The following is an 18,394-nucleotide window of genomic DNA, read 5'->3' as shown; positions in this document are numbered from 1 at the left end:
ACGCTGCTAATGTTTTTAGTTACTTTCAGGAATTTCAGTGCAAAATTGTGGCGCAGACTAAACTGCTCTTTTCGAGAGAACTCTCCAATGCTATGCAAGCTTCCTGCAGTGTGTCTGCATCAGATCTTTATGGCTAGGTTTAAAAAGGGAACAGACTGGAAAAAATTGAGTGGGCTAGAGATATTTTATTCTGTGTTTGTGCTCATGCATGTTTCACTTCAGTTAGAACTGCACTGGGTGAAACTAAAATGGGCTGACTGGAACAGTGGGAGGGGAAAAAAAAAACATAAAAAAAGAGATGTCCAGCTTTAGAAGATGAAGGCATGAAAAGCTTATTGGTACTGAGCAGGAGAAAAATTTGAAGATCTCAGTTTGAAATGAGTTTTGGGCCAGAGTTGCTGGAACCAAGATCACAATGATGGGAATCATCTGATGTTTCCCTTGTATTTCTCCCTTTCCTACAGCAAAGCATGCTCATGTTGCATACTGCTTCCCCGTTTAGTGGATCTCCTTGCAGTTCCCTATGAGCCACTGACAACTGAAGAGTCATCTCTGGCATTTTGACATGTAGAGTGTCTTTAGCCTGATTTGGTTTTCATGACCTAACCCATCTTTGGCTAGGTATCCTGTTAAGATTTCAGCAAAAATCACCACTTATTTCTTAAGTTAGATGAGGTATGTGGGTGGCGGAAGTCATTTGCACAAGTTCTAATAATCTTGGAAACCAACAATGTACCTCTACTCACAGATTTACTAATCTACTAATCAGATTTACTAGTTGAAAGATCATAATCTTATGTTACCAACAGTATTTTTTTTTATTATTCCTGCTGAATCATTCAGTTTATCTTTTTATTCTCGCATACAGTTCATTTTACAAGTCAATATTTACTTTCATCTACTTGCTATGCTATCAGTGTAAACTCAACTTTGAATTTTAAAATCCACCTGCAGAGCGTCTGTCTTAATGATACCTATGGCCACACTGGATGCATTGTGTTCCCTTCTAAAGAATTGGTTCCTGTGGGAAAATAAAATAAAATAAAATAAAAGCTCAAATGTGAATTAACCAAAAGATGTGACAGATAACCATGGAGGGCACATTCTTTAGCTGTGATGTAATCAGCTTTGATTTTTCTCTTGCTTATAAACTCTGCAGGCTTCTGACACAAATATATTGTGCTTATTCCTTATAAGTAGTTTTGAATTTTCTTAGAGATGGATTTTAGACAAATTATAAGACAGGCTTACAGAGAGGGAAAGAATTGAGAGGGATGGTTCTTCAACTGAATATTTGCTTTTCCATGATTACAATGAAGGAATCTTAGATTTCATATATTTTAACATGAACAGAATCTAAGATTCATTGCGTGAGAAACCTTTAAGACATTTACTATAATTATTGTCTGGTTTATGCAGACCACTAGGTCTGCACTGCTAATGGCTTGTGTCAGCTCTGAGGAGCCCCGCTGCGTTAGAAGAAGTGCACGTTCTGCACAGCTTACGGTAGGGAGGTACTGCAGCCGGGAAACACGTCTGGACAGTTATCCAGGGCAGCAGGGTGCATCCATGAGCGTTTTGAGCCGGGTGACGTGGCTGGAGGAAATGGGAGCTAAAGCCTCGACTGCTGTTGCAAAGGGATAGCGCTGCTCTCTGTCCTGACTGAAATATTTTAAATGAAAATACAGCTGACAATACAGTTCATGTTAAGATAGCATAGTAAACTATACCCATGGTATTTTTTTTCTTCACGAAAAGAAAAAAAAATCTGGAAATTTCTGTTGTAAATGCGCTTTGGTCCACCTCCATTCTAGATCCATATTTGAGGTTTTAGGTGGAAGAGACTAGTTAGTATAGTTTTGTTTGATTTGATGGATATGTACTGTGCCTTCAGTTTGGTTTCTTGGCCTGGTGCTACTCACTTAGCTGTAAGCTTTTGATCAAAATTAAATCCAAAATAAAATCAAATATTTCAACAAGAATATAGAGCATAACAAAAATCATACCGCTTTACATCAAAAGTTCAAAAACTGTTATGAGTTGGAACCAGACTTGCTCCCCATGGAGTGCTGCAAGTACTGGCCGTTTTTTCTCGCTGCTCTCTTTTCCATTCTATCCATGACTTGGTTCCTTCAACTTGTGCTCCCTATTACTATGTTGTGTTTTCTATTTCATCTTCTCATCTCATACTTTCCTGTTTATTGTGCTGAAACAACTCCTCTGTGTTATGTAAAGTGAAAATAATCATACCTAATTTTATTTTCATTTTTTTTAAAATGACCTGTGTGCTTAAGACTTGACGTTCTCCTGATTTCTGCCTGGTCTTATAACTTTATGCTCATAATACACTGCCAATTTTATAACACTAAAGATAATGAAGGATCTTACATATGAAAGGCGTATTCAAAGATCATGAATGGCAACCAGAAATAATCAGATCTGTGCAGAGACTAGGACAGGTGGGGTCCACAGAAGATGTGCAGTCACAGCTGTGGGTTGCAAAGCCCTGGAATAAGTGCAGGCTCCTGTTAGCCTGGAACATAGGTTTTGAAGGCCCTGGATGTATGGAGATGTACTATAAAGCACTGAGTTTGTGTATGCAACAAAAACCTTCCACTCGAATGCTTTTCCTGGTAAAGTCACTAAGCAAAGTGACCCCACTTCTGTACATTAATTTGGAATGATAGAAGGGGAAGTAATTTTCTTTCTTCTCATACCTCTGTGAGAATTCATGAGTGTAAATGAGGAGAGGATATAACCTGCAGCATCTTAATGGTGCTGATGAAATGATGAAACCTGAAAAGAAAACAGGTCAGTTTGACTTTCAAATCCCCAAAGGAGTTTGGAGAGCAAGAGAGCAAACTTTTATGTGTAGTTATAATCTGAACAATTTTGAGCTTGGACTCACCAAGAAACAAACATTAAATCTAGAGTTTTTTAGATACATACATACGTAGATGGATTTTTTTTAAATAGCCAATTTGCTGCAGAGTGAATAAGCTCTTTATTTTTGGAGCTACGGGCTTCAGAGGATGGGTCCACCTGCAGATGTGGTCAGTCACGTTGGCAGAAGTGCTTCTGACTGAAGTAGAAGTTCAGCAGTAAGTTTATGCTCTGGTTTCTTTAACGTGGCCTTTTTTCTCTCTCGGTGTTATATGCATATGCATCTTAGGCATATGACCTCTGCTCTGCAGCTCCCACTTGCCATTCGCTGTCCTATTTGTACCTTGCACTGGCCGATAGCTAGGACATGTCTGCATGATGATCTCGTACAGGTTGGTTACTTCCAGGAGTGCACCCAGCCTCTGGTGTAACTGGCTTTCTGCAGGGGTTCCTAAGCTGTAGATCCACAGTAAAAGCAAACATTGATGCCAAAGCAGGTGACTACGTTCATAGGAACCATTTTAAAAAACATATAGAAAATGATAATTTTGTCATCCTTTGTAGTAAGTAAGTGAAAACAGAGTGAGGATGTTATCTTAAAAACCATAGTGTGGTAGGATCTGTATGATTTAACTACACTTGGCTGCTCGCGATTGCTCAGTGCAGGCGCCTTTACCTGTTTACAACTAAAATTGCCTTTAATTCTGATTTGAGTAAAGGCTTGAACCTCTACGTGCAGAACTGCATCAAAAGCTCTTTAACTTCCTTCCTCCTATGCTTCATGTTATCTAGGGCTAGTTATTATTGTGGTCAATTTTCATCAACTCCCATTGACCGCACCTACTACCCAGCTGCTCTGTGGAGTTAAGGGATACAATTTAGATAATTAAGTATTAGCCAAAGTAGCTTTTTTGCTTCGAAGGGGTATTTGCGAGTGATGAATTAATGTTAAAGTTGATCACATTGTTGACCTGAATATTTAGATTGTGAACAATGTTACTTCCTTTCTTTAAGTGTTTCATTTTTGTCATAATCTTACTTTTTGTTGAGGTTTATATTACCAATTCCTGAAATTTATAGTCACGGGGAAAGACAGTAGTAGTTTTTTCATTACCTGGTGTCTTCAGCAGCAGGCTCGCCCTTCCTAGGGAATGTGAGGAGCATTATTTTTCTGCCCTGCATCCCAATTCACACTTTGACCTTCAGACAGTTGTAATGGTTGCATTTGCAGAGATATGGGGAGAATCAAGTGCTCTTCTTGGATAGCAGCTTCAATTCAAACCACTGCAAGAAATGATGTTTTATGGAATTTCTCTCTGCCCACAGCCTAGTGCCTAATGCAAATCCCCACAAACCCAGTAAAGGGTCTTTGAGAAGCCACTATAATAGGCAACCTTTTACCAAGTGGAACCTGTCTTGATGTAAAGCGGTATCATCTCTGCTTATGTCTGCCACAGCAAAATGAATGGCAGCGGTTTCAGCTCGGTATGATCTGCAGGCGCCCCGGGGCTGAGGTCCTAGGATGTATTCTGCTGACATTATCTGCAGCGGTTCCTCTATCCGTTCTCTAAATGTCATCTGTTTTCTTCCCGCTCTAAATGTAAATGGTGCAGTGTAAAATCTAGATACTGCTGCAGCTCCTGATATTCATTTGGATTATTTCTGGCCTCTTCTGGGCTCATCTAACTACCTTTTAGTAGTTATTAGTATTACTTGCTATTAGTATTACTTGCTAAGACCGTATTCTCCCTCTTATATCAGTCCTTTTTATCTTTGCTTTTTGCAGGAAAAAGCTGAGGGAATGTGGAACCAGAATTCTAAAAATAAGTTTGGAAGGTACATTAAGGTGTATATATACCAGCATACACAGGGCTGCATTGATTACAGACAGATAGATCCTTGTCTGTTCCAAGTACACAGTCAGAATATAAAGAATTTATACTGCTGCCTGTGCTATAGCAGAACTTTACATTGCTACTTTAGGTATAACTTCTTTCTTGAAAAGAATTTGTTCTCAAAGATCAAATCTTTCAATATTTTAAAAGCTAAATCTTCTAGAAAAAAGGCTTCAAGGACTCCTAAGATACATTTTCTGAGATTCTTCGAAATTGTGGTCTGTGTAAGGTGTCTTTGAAAATACAAGCTGTATGCATATGGGCTGTACACATAAAATAGGATGAATCTGTGTGGTTTTCAAAATGTGTCAGAGTTGCTAATAGAACATGCCAACTGGAACCATGCCATTCTTTTATGCATCAAACACATGCTCTCTATATTTGTACATTTTTGGCAGATATTCCTTCAGAAAATATAAAATTAGAGTGGAATAGTAAGGTAAAGTTTGCTTATTCCTCACATTATGAGAGGTAGTATCCTCAGATATCTGAATGGAAGAAAATACCTTTTATTTTTTTCTCTAAATATCAAATCAGGATTTTTTTTATAGTCAAAGAAATAGACTTTATGAAATATTTTTGTCTAAATATGGTAATTATACTTAAGGTTGAATCTTTTTATTTCAGTAGAGCCTGAGTGTCTCTGCACGCGAGTTGATGTGTATTTGGGGCCATCGGTGCCTGCTGAGGCTGTGCCCATCACCGCAGCTCTGTGGCTGCAGGCGCGCAGCGTTGCAGCCTGGGGTTGGCTTTGCTCGTCCTTGTGCCCTTAGTGTCACGGCTCTGGATGTCCCGGCTGGATGATCAGCAGTGTTAGTGTCACTGGGGCTTGTCACCTGCCTCTTGGTACTTGCTGGGCAGGTATTTAGCTGCGCAGTATATGGCTGTTGTAGGGGTAAAGCAGAAGCCAACACATAAGGCATTAATTTTCCCTGGTATGGATCTGTGATAATAGTTAAGATTGGTTGTTTCAGATGCTTAGAAATATGTCCAAGCTCTTTGTGCTTTTTGCCAGTAGGACTGCAGGTTGAGTTTTTTCGTGCTTGTTCTCCAGTTCTTATGAAAATAATTTTTTAGCTAGAAAAGCGACCGCAGTGTGGGCATGCTGGGGATTGGGTGATCTCTCTTTGTTTTCAAATATTTTTGCAAACCCGGAGTTGTCATTTCTAAAGAGGCTGTTTTGTGACAGAGACTTACAAACAAAATTTCTGCTTTGGAAGAGATTTTCACCTGTCACTTATATTATTTTAATCTAGGAGAATTAACTGTGGCTCACCAGTATGGAATTTATATACATATATATATATATATATATATACATATATATATATATGCCAGCACTTGCACAGTTATTTACTTGTTTATTTTACAGAAACCTAAATTCCATAATTTACTGGAGCAGGAATGGAGGAAGAGATGGCAAGGATAGCAGGCAGCACGTTGGGGTTAGCCAGGATCTTATAGTCACCTAAAGAAGTCGGATAGTGTATGCCTTCTATCTAGCTTTTATTTTCACATTTAAAAGAACATTAGGTAAGGCTTATACCTATGGAAAGTTCCCCTATGTATCAAGAGGGATGAATTTTACATGGAGCTGTTTTATTAATATTCCATTCTGAGTCATTTAATTGATTTGATTAGTTAAATTAGCTGAACAGATTTATTTCTTTTTCCACACTACAAAACCAACAGCAAACCCTAAAAAAGCAGTTGAGTCTGGTCACTAAGTCTAAGCAAATTTTTTTTCCCATTTAGGCCCTACAGAGCCATACGTGTAAATATGCTGATGTATTAAAAAAAAATCTTGAGAAACACAAACACAAGATATTTTTCATATACGAGATTGTATACACTCTGGAGTCTGAGAGAGAAGTGAGGTTGTGAGACCTTTGGGAAAGGTGAAGTATTGTGAAGATTATTTTTGAGACATATTCAAGAACAAGAATATATAAGAATAATTAGAGATGCTGTAATTTTTGAGACATAAAGTTCATCCCATCCTTTTACAAATGCTGTAAGAAAGGGAAATGAATATGCATTTCCAATAATTTTTTTAGAATCCAAAATGCAGAAAGGAGAAAGCTTCATGAGAGAGCTGGCATTATAGTTTCATTTTGGGGCTTCAGTTTTTGATTTTTGTGCAAGGTCACAGTCCCCGTGACCTTGTACACGAGGCTTATATCTGTGTGATAGCCCCATGCATTTACTGTTTGCAACTTATAGTTAAGATTCTTTTAATTTCAGAATAGTGGATTAAAAAAAAAAAAAAAAAAAAAGTCTCTTAAAACATTCCTGTTACTCCCCAGGTTATGGAATGGTCAAATTATTTCTGTATATTCTCCACAGTTCTGTTTTTCTCACTTTGACTTATCCCACCCTAATCTTTTGATCATTACTGATATTTTTTTGGAATGAGTAAGTACTTTGCATGCTTACCTGTCTGATCATGGAATGGACAGTGATTGTGCTTTTCAGCCTATGTTCTACATTTCACTCCAGCTTATTCCCAAACATCAGAATTCCCTGTATTTCCATTACTTACTAGCTGTGTTTCTTATTAGCTGTAGGACAACTTATCTCCTAGAAGGAATTTTTTTTCCTTAAGATTCAGATAGGCTCTCATTACATGTGGGCATATAGATATCTACTGAAATGACAGAAGGGTCAGCAAAAATGGCCTTATTCCTCTATATAGGTTTCTAAAAAGTGTTAAGGTAATTTTTTAGTAGAAGCTTTCCTTTCCAGGCAGATCATTGAAATCCGTTATCATATTGCCTGAATCCTTTAATGTGCAGCGCCTTCCATCACTGACAAAAGGTCACTCTCAGGCACCCAAAAAAATTGCTTTCGGTTGAGGTTCATGAGGGTTTTGTGCCAAGCAATTGCCAGCAGGGTATGTGCAAACCCCCTGTATCTCTCCCTGGTCTGCGCTTGCAAGACAAAATGCAAATGGCCCTCATTAAAAATACTACTGTATACAGGGTTCTCAAGTCCTCAGCCTGTCAGCTAAATCCCAACATGGATATTAAAATATCTTTATTTGTCTAAATGGTGAAAGTTTGACTATTTTTATGTGAATCATTTTTGTCTGCCTCTGCATATTTTTTCTCTCAGGAAATTTAAGATCTTGCTCATGTTGTTTAATGAGCTGGCTGGTCAAGCATCTGATGCCCCGGTGGGAACTTTCAAAGTCACTGAGCACATTTTTCCTTAAATCTAGCTGACATTTCTGTCTGTTTGATTTAATGTATGATTTCCATAGTTAGATTACCAGTCCGATGGAGCATACCAAAATCATTCCTCTGTTCTGTAAATAAACATGCATCCGGCACAGAAGTGTTTTGTTGCTGCTGCTCTACATGGCAAGGCAGTTTGCAGATTTTAGTGGCATTTGGGAATGATTTAAAATGCTGTTTTATTTAGAAATTAAAAATGATACTTAATGAGAACTCAGAGTACAGAATTAGTCTTTGTGGTATTCTATTTTCAGTCAAGTTCAGAGGCTGGGCCTCTCCCTTGTGTTGTAATCTGTTGGAAGTACACTATTGTAAACCACAAAAAAGTGGTATTTCCTCTGAGGAAATATATATTTTAATGGTTAATTATTTATAGTTTTACTCTAGAGCCTACATTTTTTGATGTTGTTTCATGCACAAGTACTTAGTGTTCTGGATGCTAGATTGTCTGACAGAGTTAAATGCTGAAGTCTTAAAATAAATTTTTGAAGTTATAAATATCCACATTTTTTATACTGCAGTATTTTCTGCACAAAGATCTGAAAATGGTTGCAGTCTATGTGTCTCAGACCTATGAAGTCTGGAGATATTAATGGTAAGACTTTTAAACAATTATTAGTAAACCTGCTTAGTGAAACTTAAGACTTAGAGGTTTTGCTTCTCCTGGAAGTAAGTGCAACATTCTTCCTCCTTTTGCCTACAAAGTACCTCTCTCCAACCCGAGAGTGAAAGGTAGTACCACTGCACTGCTGAAAGGTCCATGGATTTTAAGAGTCCTCTTGATCCCCTTTCTTTTAGGGGGCAATGCCCGGCAAGCTTAGGTTTCTCTGGATTGCTGCCTTCCCCTTGCCCCTCCTGTGGGCAGTAAGGAAAATGCTAAGCATTTTCCAGAGGAGGCAGGCTTTTTATCCATCTCTTAGGTGACAGTAATAGCCCTAACTAGAATATTCGTGAAGCAGTGTCACATGTGGGTTTGTCCTATGCACACCTATATCAAAAATACTCTCTAGAAAACTATACTCAGCCTTGGACTGAAGTAGATTTTGGTAACTATATAGGAATTTCTTTTGTATTGGTACACTTTGTCATTACTGTTCAATTTCCTCAAAAAAAAAAGATCTGCTAGGAGGGGAGAGTGGCTCCTGGTCCTGTGATTGCTGAGCAATGTCCACACAGCCACTTTCCTGGGCTTTGAAATGTGCTGAGAATGAAGGCGTTTATTGCCTTGTTTCTCACTAACATGTAACAATTGAGCTGACAGTATGTTCCTACTGAGATTGCCTGAAAAGTTGGCCTATTCTAAATTATTTTTCTTTTCCTATAGAAAATTAGTTAAAAAAAAAAAAATCAAAGGGTGAAAGGGAAAAATCACCTTTTTTGCTCCCTTAAGAGTATAATGTTTTTAATATGTTTTTTTTCTTTTCAATTTGGGAAGCACTCTGAAGGCAGTGAAAAATATTTCCTTCTGCTCCTTTTAAAAACAGTGGTGAAACAGGGAATAAAAACTTTATAAGATTAGGTTGGTTTTATTTTTCCTCCATTTCCTCCCTTTGCCCCACCATCTTGCTCCCAGAGAGCTATTGATCTCAAGAGACTTGGGAGAATAAGAATATATATATCTGCAGTGATTTTGTCGCTTGTAGAGGCCTTGAGAAATAGGGGTTGAAATTAGCCTAAGGTTAGGAGAAAATTATTCAATTTATTAAAATTATTTATGAAATTAAAAGTAATTCTTTGAGCCCTTTTGAGGAAAAGAATTGTAAAAAGGCCTGCTCCTTGGCCGTGCAAGGCCCGCCGCGTGCCCCGTGCCGAGCGGCGCTGCGTCCCCGGGCGCTGCGCGGCGCAGGGCGGCAGCCCGGCACAGCCTGCCCTCTCACCACCTCGCTGCAGCCTGCTCTGGCGAGTCCTTAAAGGTCAGTAGAAGCTGGTATCAATTAAAGCAGCTTTCAGTCTGCTCTAATGTGCCTCGGTGGCTGGCTGGGAACAAAGTTACTTTGAAATGAAATTCTTGCTGCGTGTTTCCCTGGAAAATTGTGTGAAGCTGTAGCTGCGTGCGAGGAGCTGGGGCCTGGTGATCTGCAAATGCCTTGGGGGTTGAAGTTAAGTTTGCCCCGGTGGGTCAACTGCAGTCACGGGCCCTTGCCTCAACAGGGACTGAATCAGTCAAAAAGCAGAATACCGTTATGATAAGTAATAAATATACTGGGAAGAGGTCACAGGCAAAAGGTCGGCAAGGTTTTTGTGGGGGCTTCCTTTCCTCCAAAGAGAAGGCAATTCAGCGAGATGCCTAACGACAACTCGGTATCGTCTGGGCGGTGTGATCTCTCTGCAGAAAGATGAGCGTTAATTAAAGTGGCATTGGAGAGCGCGGGCAAGTGACAGCAGCCAGCCTGGGTGAGCAGCTATTTTTAGGCCGTTGACTCCATTGCGTTCAGCGTGACTCACTTATTAAGCTTAACAGATGAATCAATAGCTCAGCTTTTTATGGCAGAACTGTGTATAAAGACAGACTGTGTTCATGTCTTTGGTCAGAATTAAAATCATAGAAGCTGAACAGTATTGATTCAGTCTAAGCACTCCAAGTAAGTGTCTTACATATGCACATGAGATAATTATACCATAATAATAATAATAATATAGCGAATCTGTCTGCGCGCACACACACACATTTAGTAAATGGATTTCTGAAGAGAAAGCTAGGGGCTGATAAGGGCAGGGAAAATACAGTCAGAATTCCAGCTTCCAAAGATACAAAAAATAATTCGGTAAAAATGTTAACCCGGTACTCCAAATGTCTCTTTTAAAAATCAGAAATTTAATTTTGATTTTAGATGTGTGTTTCATGTTTCAATACTTTAAGTCTTAAAAGGATGGTATTAAAAAAAAGGAGAATTACTGCTTGTTAACATTTTTTTGAAATGGTTTAGTGTAACGATTACTGTTTACTTGGGGTCTTTTTTTTTTTTTTTTTTTTTTCCTCACGGTTTCTCTTCCACTTTATGAACAGCATGAGTTTAAGCAATAGCTCGTTAATTTCTGGCTCTCTTTGACATGTTTTCTCCTGGTTTTTAACTTTCCTTAACTTGAAAGAAATACAAGTTTTATCTCTTCAGTGGTATTCTGCTACTTAGTTGCTGAATAGTAAAGCTTCCATCTGTTCCAGTACAACTGTGTTGGCCTGGATTCAGATTATTTCCTATATTTTGCTAATTTCTTAGGTTGCTATAGGAACCTTATTTTTCAGCATTCTCCTAAGTCCTTTTTGTGAACTTCCTCTGAACCAAGTCTGTGTATTTTAAGTCACTCAGAGATGCACTTTAGTATATTTTCCCTGCCAAAAGATGCAGAGTTTGTATCCTTCCACAAACTCTTCTCCAACTAGTCAAAAAAGATTTATTATTTCCTAACTATTTTATTAAATATCCTTCTTACTTTTTCTGATTCTCACCTCAAAGGACTTTACAAGTTTAGCCCAGGACAATCTGTGGTTCTTTGCTTTATTGTGTCACTTCTGCTTTCTACATGTAGGAATAATTTCATTTATCTTCTAGAAAGGGACTAGAGAATTAGGAGAGTCTGTATCAGTTGCAGGATGTGATGCAGATTTTCCCTGATCTCTACAGAAGTCTGAATATGGTGCGTGAGATCTCTCAGAAATATTTTTATACTTGTGTAAAAAATAAATGCTAGCTAGTATTAATTTAAACTGATTTCACTATTAAATTGTTTGGCTTGCTATAGTGGAAGAATATTGCAGCTTAGAGGAGAAACAGTGTTAAGTTTCTGCTGATGAAGTTTGTGGCCATATTTTCAGTTTACTGTAAGTAGCTGGCTATATATTTGACTTTGCTCTTTGGTTGTGTGTTTATTGCAAGATGCCATTTATGTCCTAGGATACTGGATGTTACGTTGTTCAAATGGAGGAAAAAATAATAAAATCAAAAGGTGTGAATGATGAAGAGATCCTACCCAAGAATTGGGGCCTAGCTGAACTGAGTTCTGCCCTTTTAGCATGCTCTTTGCTGTATTATATTCAAGTGTACAAAACCTGCGGTAGTTACTGTGTGCTTGTACTACCTGATCCTCTGCCTCTCTGATTGCAGTGTAATCACTTATTTGAAACACTGTGATGAAAAGCTCAAAAAGTTAATAGAAAATCTTGGGGTAGTCTGTGAACAAAATCAACCTGCAAAGAGAGATTGCTCCCACGAAAATGAAAACAGTGTGTGCCAAGTGCAAGTGCTCGGCCACCCTGGTGTGTGCCCTTCTGCAGGTTCCTTCTGTAATTAAAAGCTGCTGTGTACCATGCGGTGATTGCTCTTATTTAAATTGTGAGCGTTCAGATCTAAGTTTTGCAAAATAAAAAGTGTTTTAGAAATACAAAGATTTTCTTAGATTGGGCATGCTGATTAATGCATTGAATTTTTGGCTTGGTTTCTTTTCTGCTGCCCTTCAGATGTACTCTTTTCTTACCGTTGATCACAGTGTTTTAGCTGTCCTCAGTAACTTTTGTGTGTGTGAGTGATGCTGTGTAGGCCTTTCTGTTTTGTGGGAGGTTTGTACTGACAATAGGGTGACACCAAACGGAACATTTTCTTTTGAGAACTTCTTACCGTGAGGCTGGAGTAGACTGGGTTGTATGATTTTTGAGTGAAGATTATACATTATGATCACAAACTAACAAAGTTAGTTTGCCAAGTGAATTATGCAGTGTAAGCATTTTGTGCATGAAAGTGTAACTAGTATTCTTCCAGAAAAAAAATACTGTTTAGTGTATGTGTATGTTATTGTTACACTGCTCATGGTTACCAAACAGGCAGCTTAAGTCTTTTGTTCTCATAGATGTATTAGTATATAATAAAAATAAAAATGTCACTCCTCACATATTGTATGTGTATGATCGTTAGAAGAGTTCATGCTGTGTTATCTGCATTTTCTTACCATGGTCTTATCTGCATTTTCTTACCATGTGGTAATCTGCTACGGTGGCTTGCCCTTTCCAGTAGTCAGTAGATGACATGAGGTGTAATGTGCTGCAATGAAGCAAGTGTAGGCTCAATTAAAAACTTTTCTTCAGTTCTGAGGCATTTATGGAAATGGATACTTATGTATCTTTGATTTGCTTCCAGTGTCACATTTGTTACCGCTTATGCAGGTAATCTGGGCTTTCAATCTGAAGATGTCAGTGTAGGATTGAACAGATAAACAGGCAGATATGATGATGTGAAGCCATAGGTGAGAAATTGCTTTATTAAATGGTGGGGGACCTTTCAAAGTATCTTTCACTTGGAAAAATAAAAAAAGTGACAACTGACACTTTCAGTGATGTTGTACATGCTGTTTTGTCACGGGAAAGATCCAGGAATGCACAAGCACTTTGGAAAGCACCGCTCTGGACTGCAGCCCTCTTGGCAGCTTTAAACTCGCAAAGCCTGTATGGAGAAAATGTTACCAATTAACAAAGCAGGAAACGGGAGCTTCCATTTCTGCTTTTGTCATCTAATTGTTTGTGGTAGATTTGGATCACATAATGCCTGCACCCTGCTGATATCTCGGGAATCCCAGTACCTCGGGATAGGACTCCAAGCAGCAGTGCGATGCAGAATGGACTTTCCCTGTGCAGAGACTTAATCTTCCACTAAATCCTTCAAACGGTTCATTTTTGACAGTGACTGACTGGCGGAGTCAGTCATAAAAAAAAAAAAATCATAACCCTTTTATGTTAGTCTTTTCTCTCCTTTTGAGGTTGAGTAAGCAGTATCTATAATAACTTCAAGATTGAATATAAGGAAATAAAACTGTGGAAGAAATGCTGACAATTGAAAGGGAAATAATGCAAATAATAGGGAGATGATGCAAATACACATTTGATAGCTGTCTACTGTTTTACAGTAGATAGTTTTCTATGTGAATTCCATTTCTATAGGACCTAGGAAATGACTAGTGTTGCTGTGCGGAGCCAGCAGGGAGGTCATTAATGCAGTTATATTTTTAGGTCTGAATTGTCACTATCAATGAGCCTGCCTCATAAAACAAAAGAAACCATGTTTGCATGTTTCTGGGAAAAATGTATTATTTGCCACCAAATACTTTATCGTACTTTACCACCAAATAGCATAGATGCTACTTGTTTGTCCAGTGTGAACTATTCTTTACCATAAACTTTTTTCAGGATGCAGATGAAATTGAAAAATACTTTTCAGGTAGAACAAAAAAGTTATTTTTTAACATGAATGCCAACCATTGCAAAGCATACACTTTCTACCTTTTTTTTTCTTTTTCTTTTTCTTTTTTTTTCAACCAATCATGAACCCCAGAGACTTCTCAAAAATGTGAGCGATAGCTTATTTGGTGGGTGAGGTGTGTACATGCACATGTGTGATTATAATTTTTGAAGTTCTAGGATTGTATTCAGATACATTTAAGACTGTGTAGCAGTTGAGTGAAGTACTAAACACAAAACACATCAGTCTTTAAATATTCAAGTTCATCCACAATAACAAAAAAAAATAGAATATGATGATTGATGGTGTTGATGTAATGAATAAAGTGACGGTAGTTCAATGTGATTGACCTAATTATTACCTTTCTGACTAGTTAAGAACACCTTATTTCTAATAATTATTCAAAATCATGCAAAGATGATTTTTGTTTAAAGGCGTTTTTTTTCTCTTCCTGTTATTTTGGGGTTTTTTTGTTTGTTTGTGTTACCTCTAAAAAGGTAAGAGGCCTTTTTGTGTTTAAGCTAGTTGTGATAGTATCGCTATGCTCTGCTTTTTGTTGATTTTGATAATATTTTCTTCTCCCAATTTTAGGTTGGGTGGGACTATAGCTGCATACAAGATAGTGCCAGATGAAATAGAAGAAATCAAGGTACAGTATTACTGCCTTTCAACACTGAATTTGTTTTTTGGGAGAACTACCAAAACATTTCATGAAAGAAGCTGTCTTATTTCTTGCTTTGAAATGCACAGAGTGCCTTTCCTTACTATCCTATTTGATGAATTCTGAAAAGAGAAATTGAGTGATTATAAGAGTGAATATCTGAGTTGATCAGTTAAATGGAACAATATCTAAATATCTAAAATGAAGAACTACTGTAACGATAAAAATAAACCTTTGTCCTTTCCATACATTTTAAGACCCTCCTTTATTTGATGAAGCACAATTTATGTATGTATTCATCTTGATATTTTCAAAGTCCTAATTATTTAAAACTCTTTTAGAAGTTCAATATTAAGTCCAAAGCTCTTAAAACTGTATGTTTTAAAATTAAAACTGAATTAGTAGTTTAAAAAAAAATAAAATTTTCCAACAGATTAAGTATATTTATCAATTATTAAATCTGACAGAGCCATTGCTATTATCTACCCTATTCTAATCTAGTAGTATCGTGGGAAGAACGGTGCTTAAGGAAAACTTCTAGTTCCCTATTTAGACTTTTTATAAGTAGTTTACCTTCAGACTAACATGACTTCAAGAGGATTTTTGAATGCCAAAATCTTATTTGATTCAAGGCATCTGTGTTTAGATACCTGAAAATAGATGCAGGACTACTGTAAACACTGAGTTACATTCTTGTTAAAATATATATATATATATAAATCGGCACCCTTTTGTTTCTGAAATCAAAAGTGCATCCAACTCTTTCAGTATTATCTCCGTCTTTAGAATTGATAAGTGGAAATCATTGCTACTTAAAAATATCCAAAGCTCTTTGGTTTTATAGAGTGACTGCAATAAATGCTGAACTTTTATCTTTAATGACACATTCATTATAGCAAAATTGACTTCAACTGAGTCCAGTCCTGCAAAGTACTTTAGCAATTTGTATCAGTTTTGTTCCTCAGTGAAGCAAAAGATTGGTGCTAACTGCAAGTTTGGTCTACATTTGTTAGCGTTTTCGGTGTAACAGGTTCTATATTTATGTGTTTATATTTGCAGTCAGTCTAACCTGTTATTGCTTTGCTCTTTATAACTATTTGATCTGATGCTCAGTTTCACATATTCACTTCTGACTGTTCAGGGAGCCAAAAATAGTGTAAAAAACTAGTAAATGAAAGTGGTTATATAATCGTCTGAACTGGACATGACTTAAAACCATGTGAAGTTGTGAACATTTCTTCCTCTTCAATTAACATACATTACATTGTAGGCAAATCTTGTGGTTGCTTCTAACTGCATCAGAATCAAAAATATCACTCTGCCACTACTAAAACCAATATTTATTTCCACATTCTGAAACCCAAGGACTCCTCTGTCTTGAATTGTAAGAGGAGCATGATCTATTAGGGTGGATACAATCTTTTGCCTTTGAAATCCAAAGGACAGAAAGATGGTTTTCAAAACGTATTACTATTGAGTAATATTTTCATGATATTCAGATTACAGTAGCAAAACAGTAAGAAATAAAGAACCATCAAAAACTGTAAACTATAATATTAGCAGAGAAAATGAAGCTGATATTTCTGTCTTCATTGTGCAAAGTGAGTTCATTGAACAGAGGAAAATGGAACTCCAGGGCATTAGAAATAAAAGCTTAACTAATTTTGGCATGATTGGTAATCGTGGGAATGTGTTTTTCTGCTAGCCTTAGGAAGAAGGCTTTTCAGTTTTTTCTTACTCAGTGTGGCGATTAGATACTTGAGATCCTGGGAATTGGTGAAAGAGTTAAGAACAGCCTTTGTTCATCTCAGTGTTGCCAGCATGTAAGTGTAGAGGGAAGATTCTGCTGTTCTAAGAGTTACTTCAAGTGTTTGGGAAAAAAAATCACCTGTTATATTTCTACTAGTTGTCTCATGTTGGGAAATGTGCTTTTTTAGGTTGTTATTGAAGTCAGCCCATTAAAAGATGCACCTTAAAAGATGTGTCTTTTCAAAGTTGTCCCTTCTTTTTCTGAAGCAGAGAGAATGAGAATTTTGTGTTTGAGGTTATGTAATACAAAAAATGTTATTCGTTCGAAATAAGGCACCTACTGCAAGATGCTAAGGCACAATAGCAGTGAGTAGAATTGACAAATCTGTAGTAAATGTGGAAAAGTATTATTCTGTGTCTGAATTAATGAGGCAACACAACTTGAAGGAAGTTGTTTTGAACAGCAGCTGCCAAGCAGGGAGACAGAGTATCCTTGCAGTAAAAGAGGCGGGGGAGTCTTAAATTTTGAAAAGCTTCTGCAATTAGAGTGGAAGAAGAGGAGAGAAGGACATGAAAGGGAGAACAAATGGCATTATTGGAATGTTACCTTTAGAGAGAGCAGAAGACAATCTTCCTCCGTGTTCAGAGATGTTTTGCCTCACAACTATCCCTTCACTATTTAAATACAGAATTTTAAGGTTTTTAATTTGTTGGAAATGCAAGGAAAAATATCTCCATTTCTAATATATGATTTATCTTGACAGATTGCTTAATTGAGTCCACAGGAGTTGGAATAATCCTAATGCTTTCATATAGGACAAACGAAGTATGCTTGCTTAAATGGCAAAGGAGGATAATTTTTCAGATGAAGAATGGTGATCATTATGACAAATAAATAAGTCTGATGGCATTTCCATATATTCTAGAAATAGAGCTTGAATAGCCTCTCTCACAGCTGAAAATAGTTCGTGGGAAAACAAGTTCACAAGCTAATTGGCAATATTTGCATGTTAGGTAGAATACTATTGTAAGCAGAGACTGTACCTGTGAGGTTGTGGGACATAAAAAAGGCAATACACCTTACTATAGCTGCCAGCTGCATAATATCATTAGATGGTTAATGAAATGTGTTTTTCTAAGCGTATTAATAATTTCAGAAATACCCTGTATAATGTATACATATGAAAATGTATTTGCCTATATTGCATAAACAGCTATTTTAAGTGTTTATAGTCTTTCTGCTCCAGAGTATTTAGAATATATTTGAACTTGTATCTGAATACATGTACATGGTTTTATTCTGCATAGATGTGTGCAAGCACATAAGTGGTTTGTGTGTCTAGAATATTGCCTGTGCATACGTATGCCTATTGCTATGCAGGAGGATGTTTGAGTGCTGGCTAATCAAAGCTGCCCATCCCGCTGATTCACTGGAATGTTCATAGATGTTTGAATTAGGAGAATTTTTTGACAGATGATAGCATACATCCTATGCTAAGGAGCCCCGAGGCACCTTATCAAGCTTATCAAATAAAGAATTGCCCTATTACAGTTTTTCAGCATCTACAGCAGTCTGAAATCAAGGGGAAAACAGCAGAAATACATTTACTTAGTTGTAGTTAAAGACTTGCAAGACAAAATACAATTTACAATTTAAAACTTACAAGTTGATGTTTGCCTTAAGCATAAAGCACAATTTATGATTGTTATCAGTGAGGGAAAGTTTGTATGATGTACATGTAGATC

General features: G+C 37.2%; 1 protein-coding gene across 8 annotated transcripts in view; it reads left to right on the top strand.

Moving 5' to 3' along the window:
• GPHN (gephyrin) overlaps window positions 1-18,394 on the top strand; it is a 254,183-nt gene that overhangs the window by 78,819 nt on the left and 156,970 nt on the right. For all 8 annotated transcript variants that reach the window (XM_088536554.1, XM_088536553.1, XM_088536550.1 and 5 more), the window contains exon 3: window positions 14,830-14,887. In XM_088536554.1, the coding sequence (XP_088392680.1) occupies window positions 14,830-14,887 (58 nt within the window). The remainder of the gene's footprint in view (window positions 1-14,829; window positions 14,888-18,394) is intronic.

Source organism: Tinamus guttatus, unplaced genomic scaffold (genome assembly GCF_059628265.1).
Source record: "Tinamus guttatus ecotype Peru unplaced genomic scaffold, ASM5962826v1 Tinamus_guttatus_pri_ptg000676l, whole genome shotgun sequence".
Lineage (NCBI taxonomy): Eukaryota > Metazoa > Chordata > Aves > Tinamiformes > Tinamidae > Tinamus > Tinamus guttatus.
Note: the sequence above shows the minus strand (reverse complement) of the source record. Positions and strands in the feature narration are given on the sequence as shown.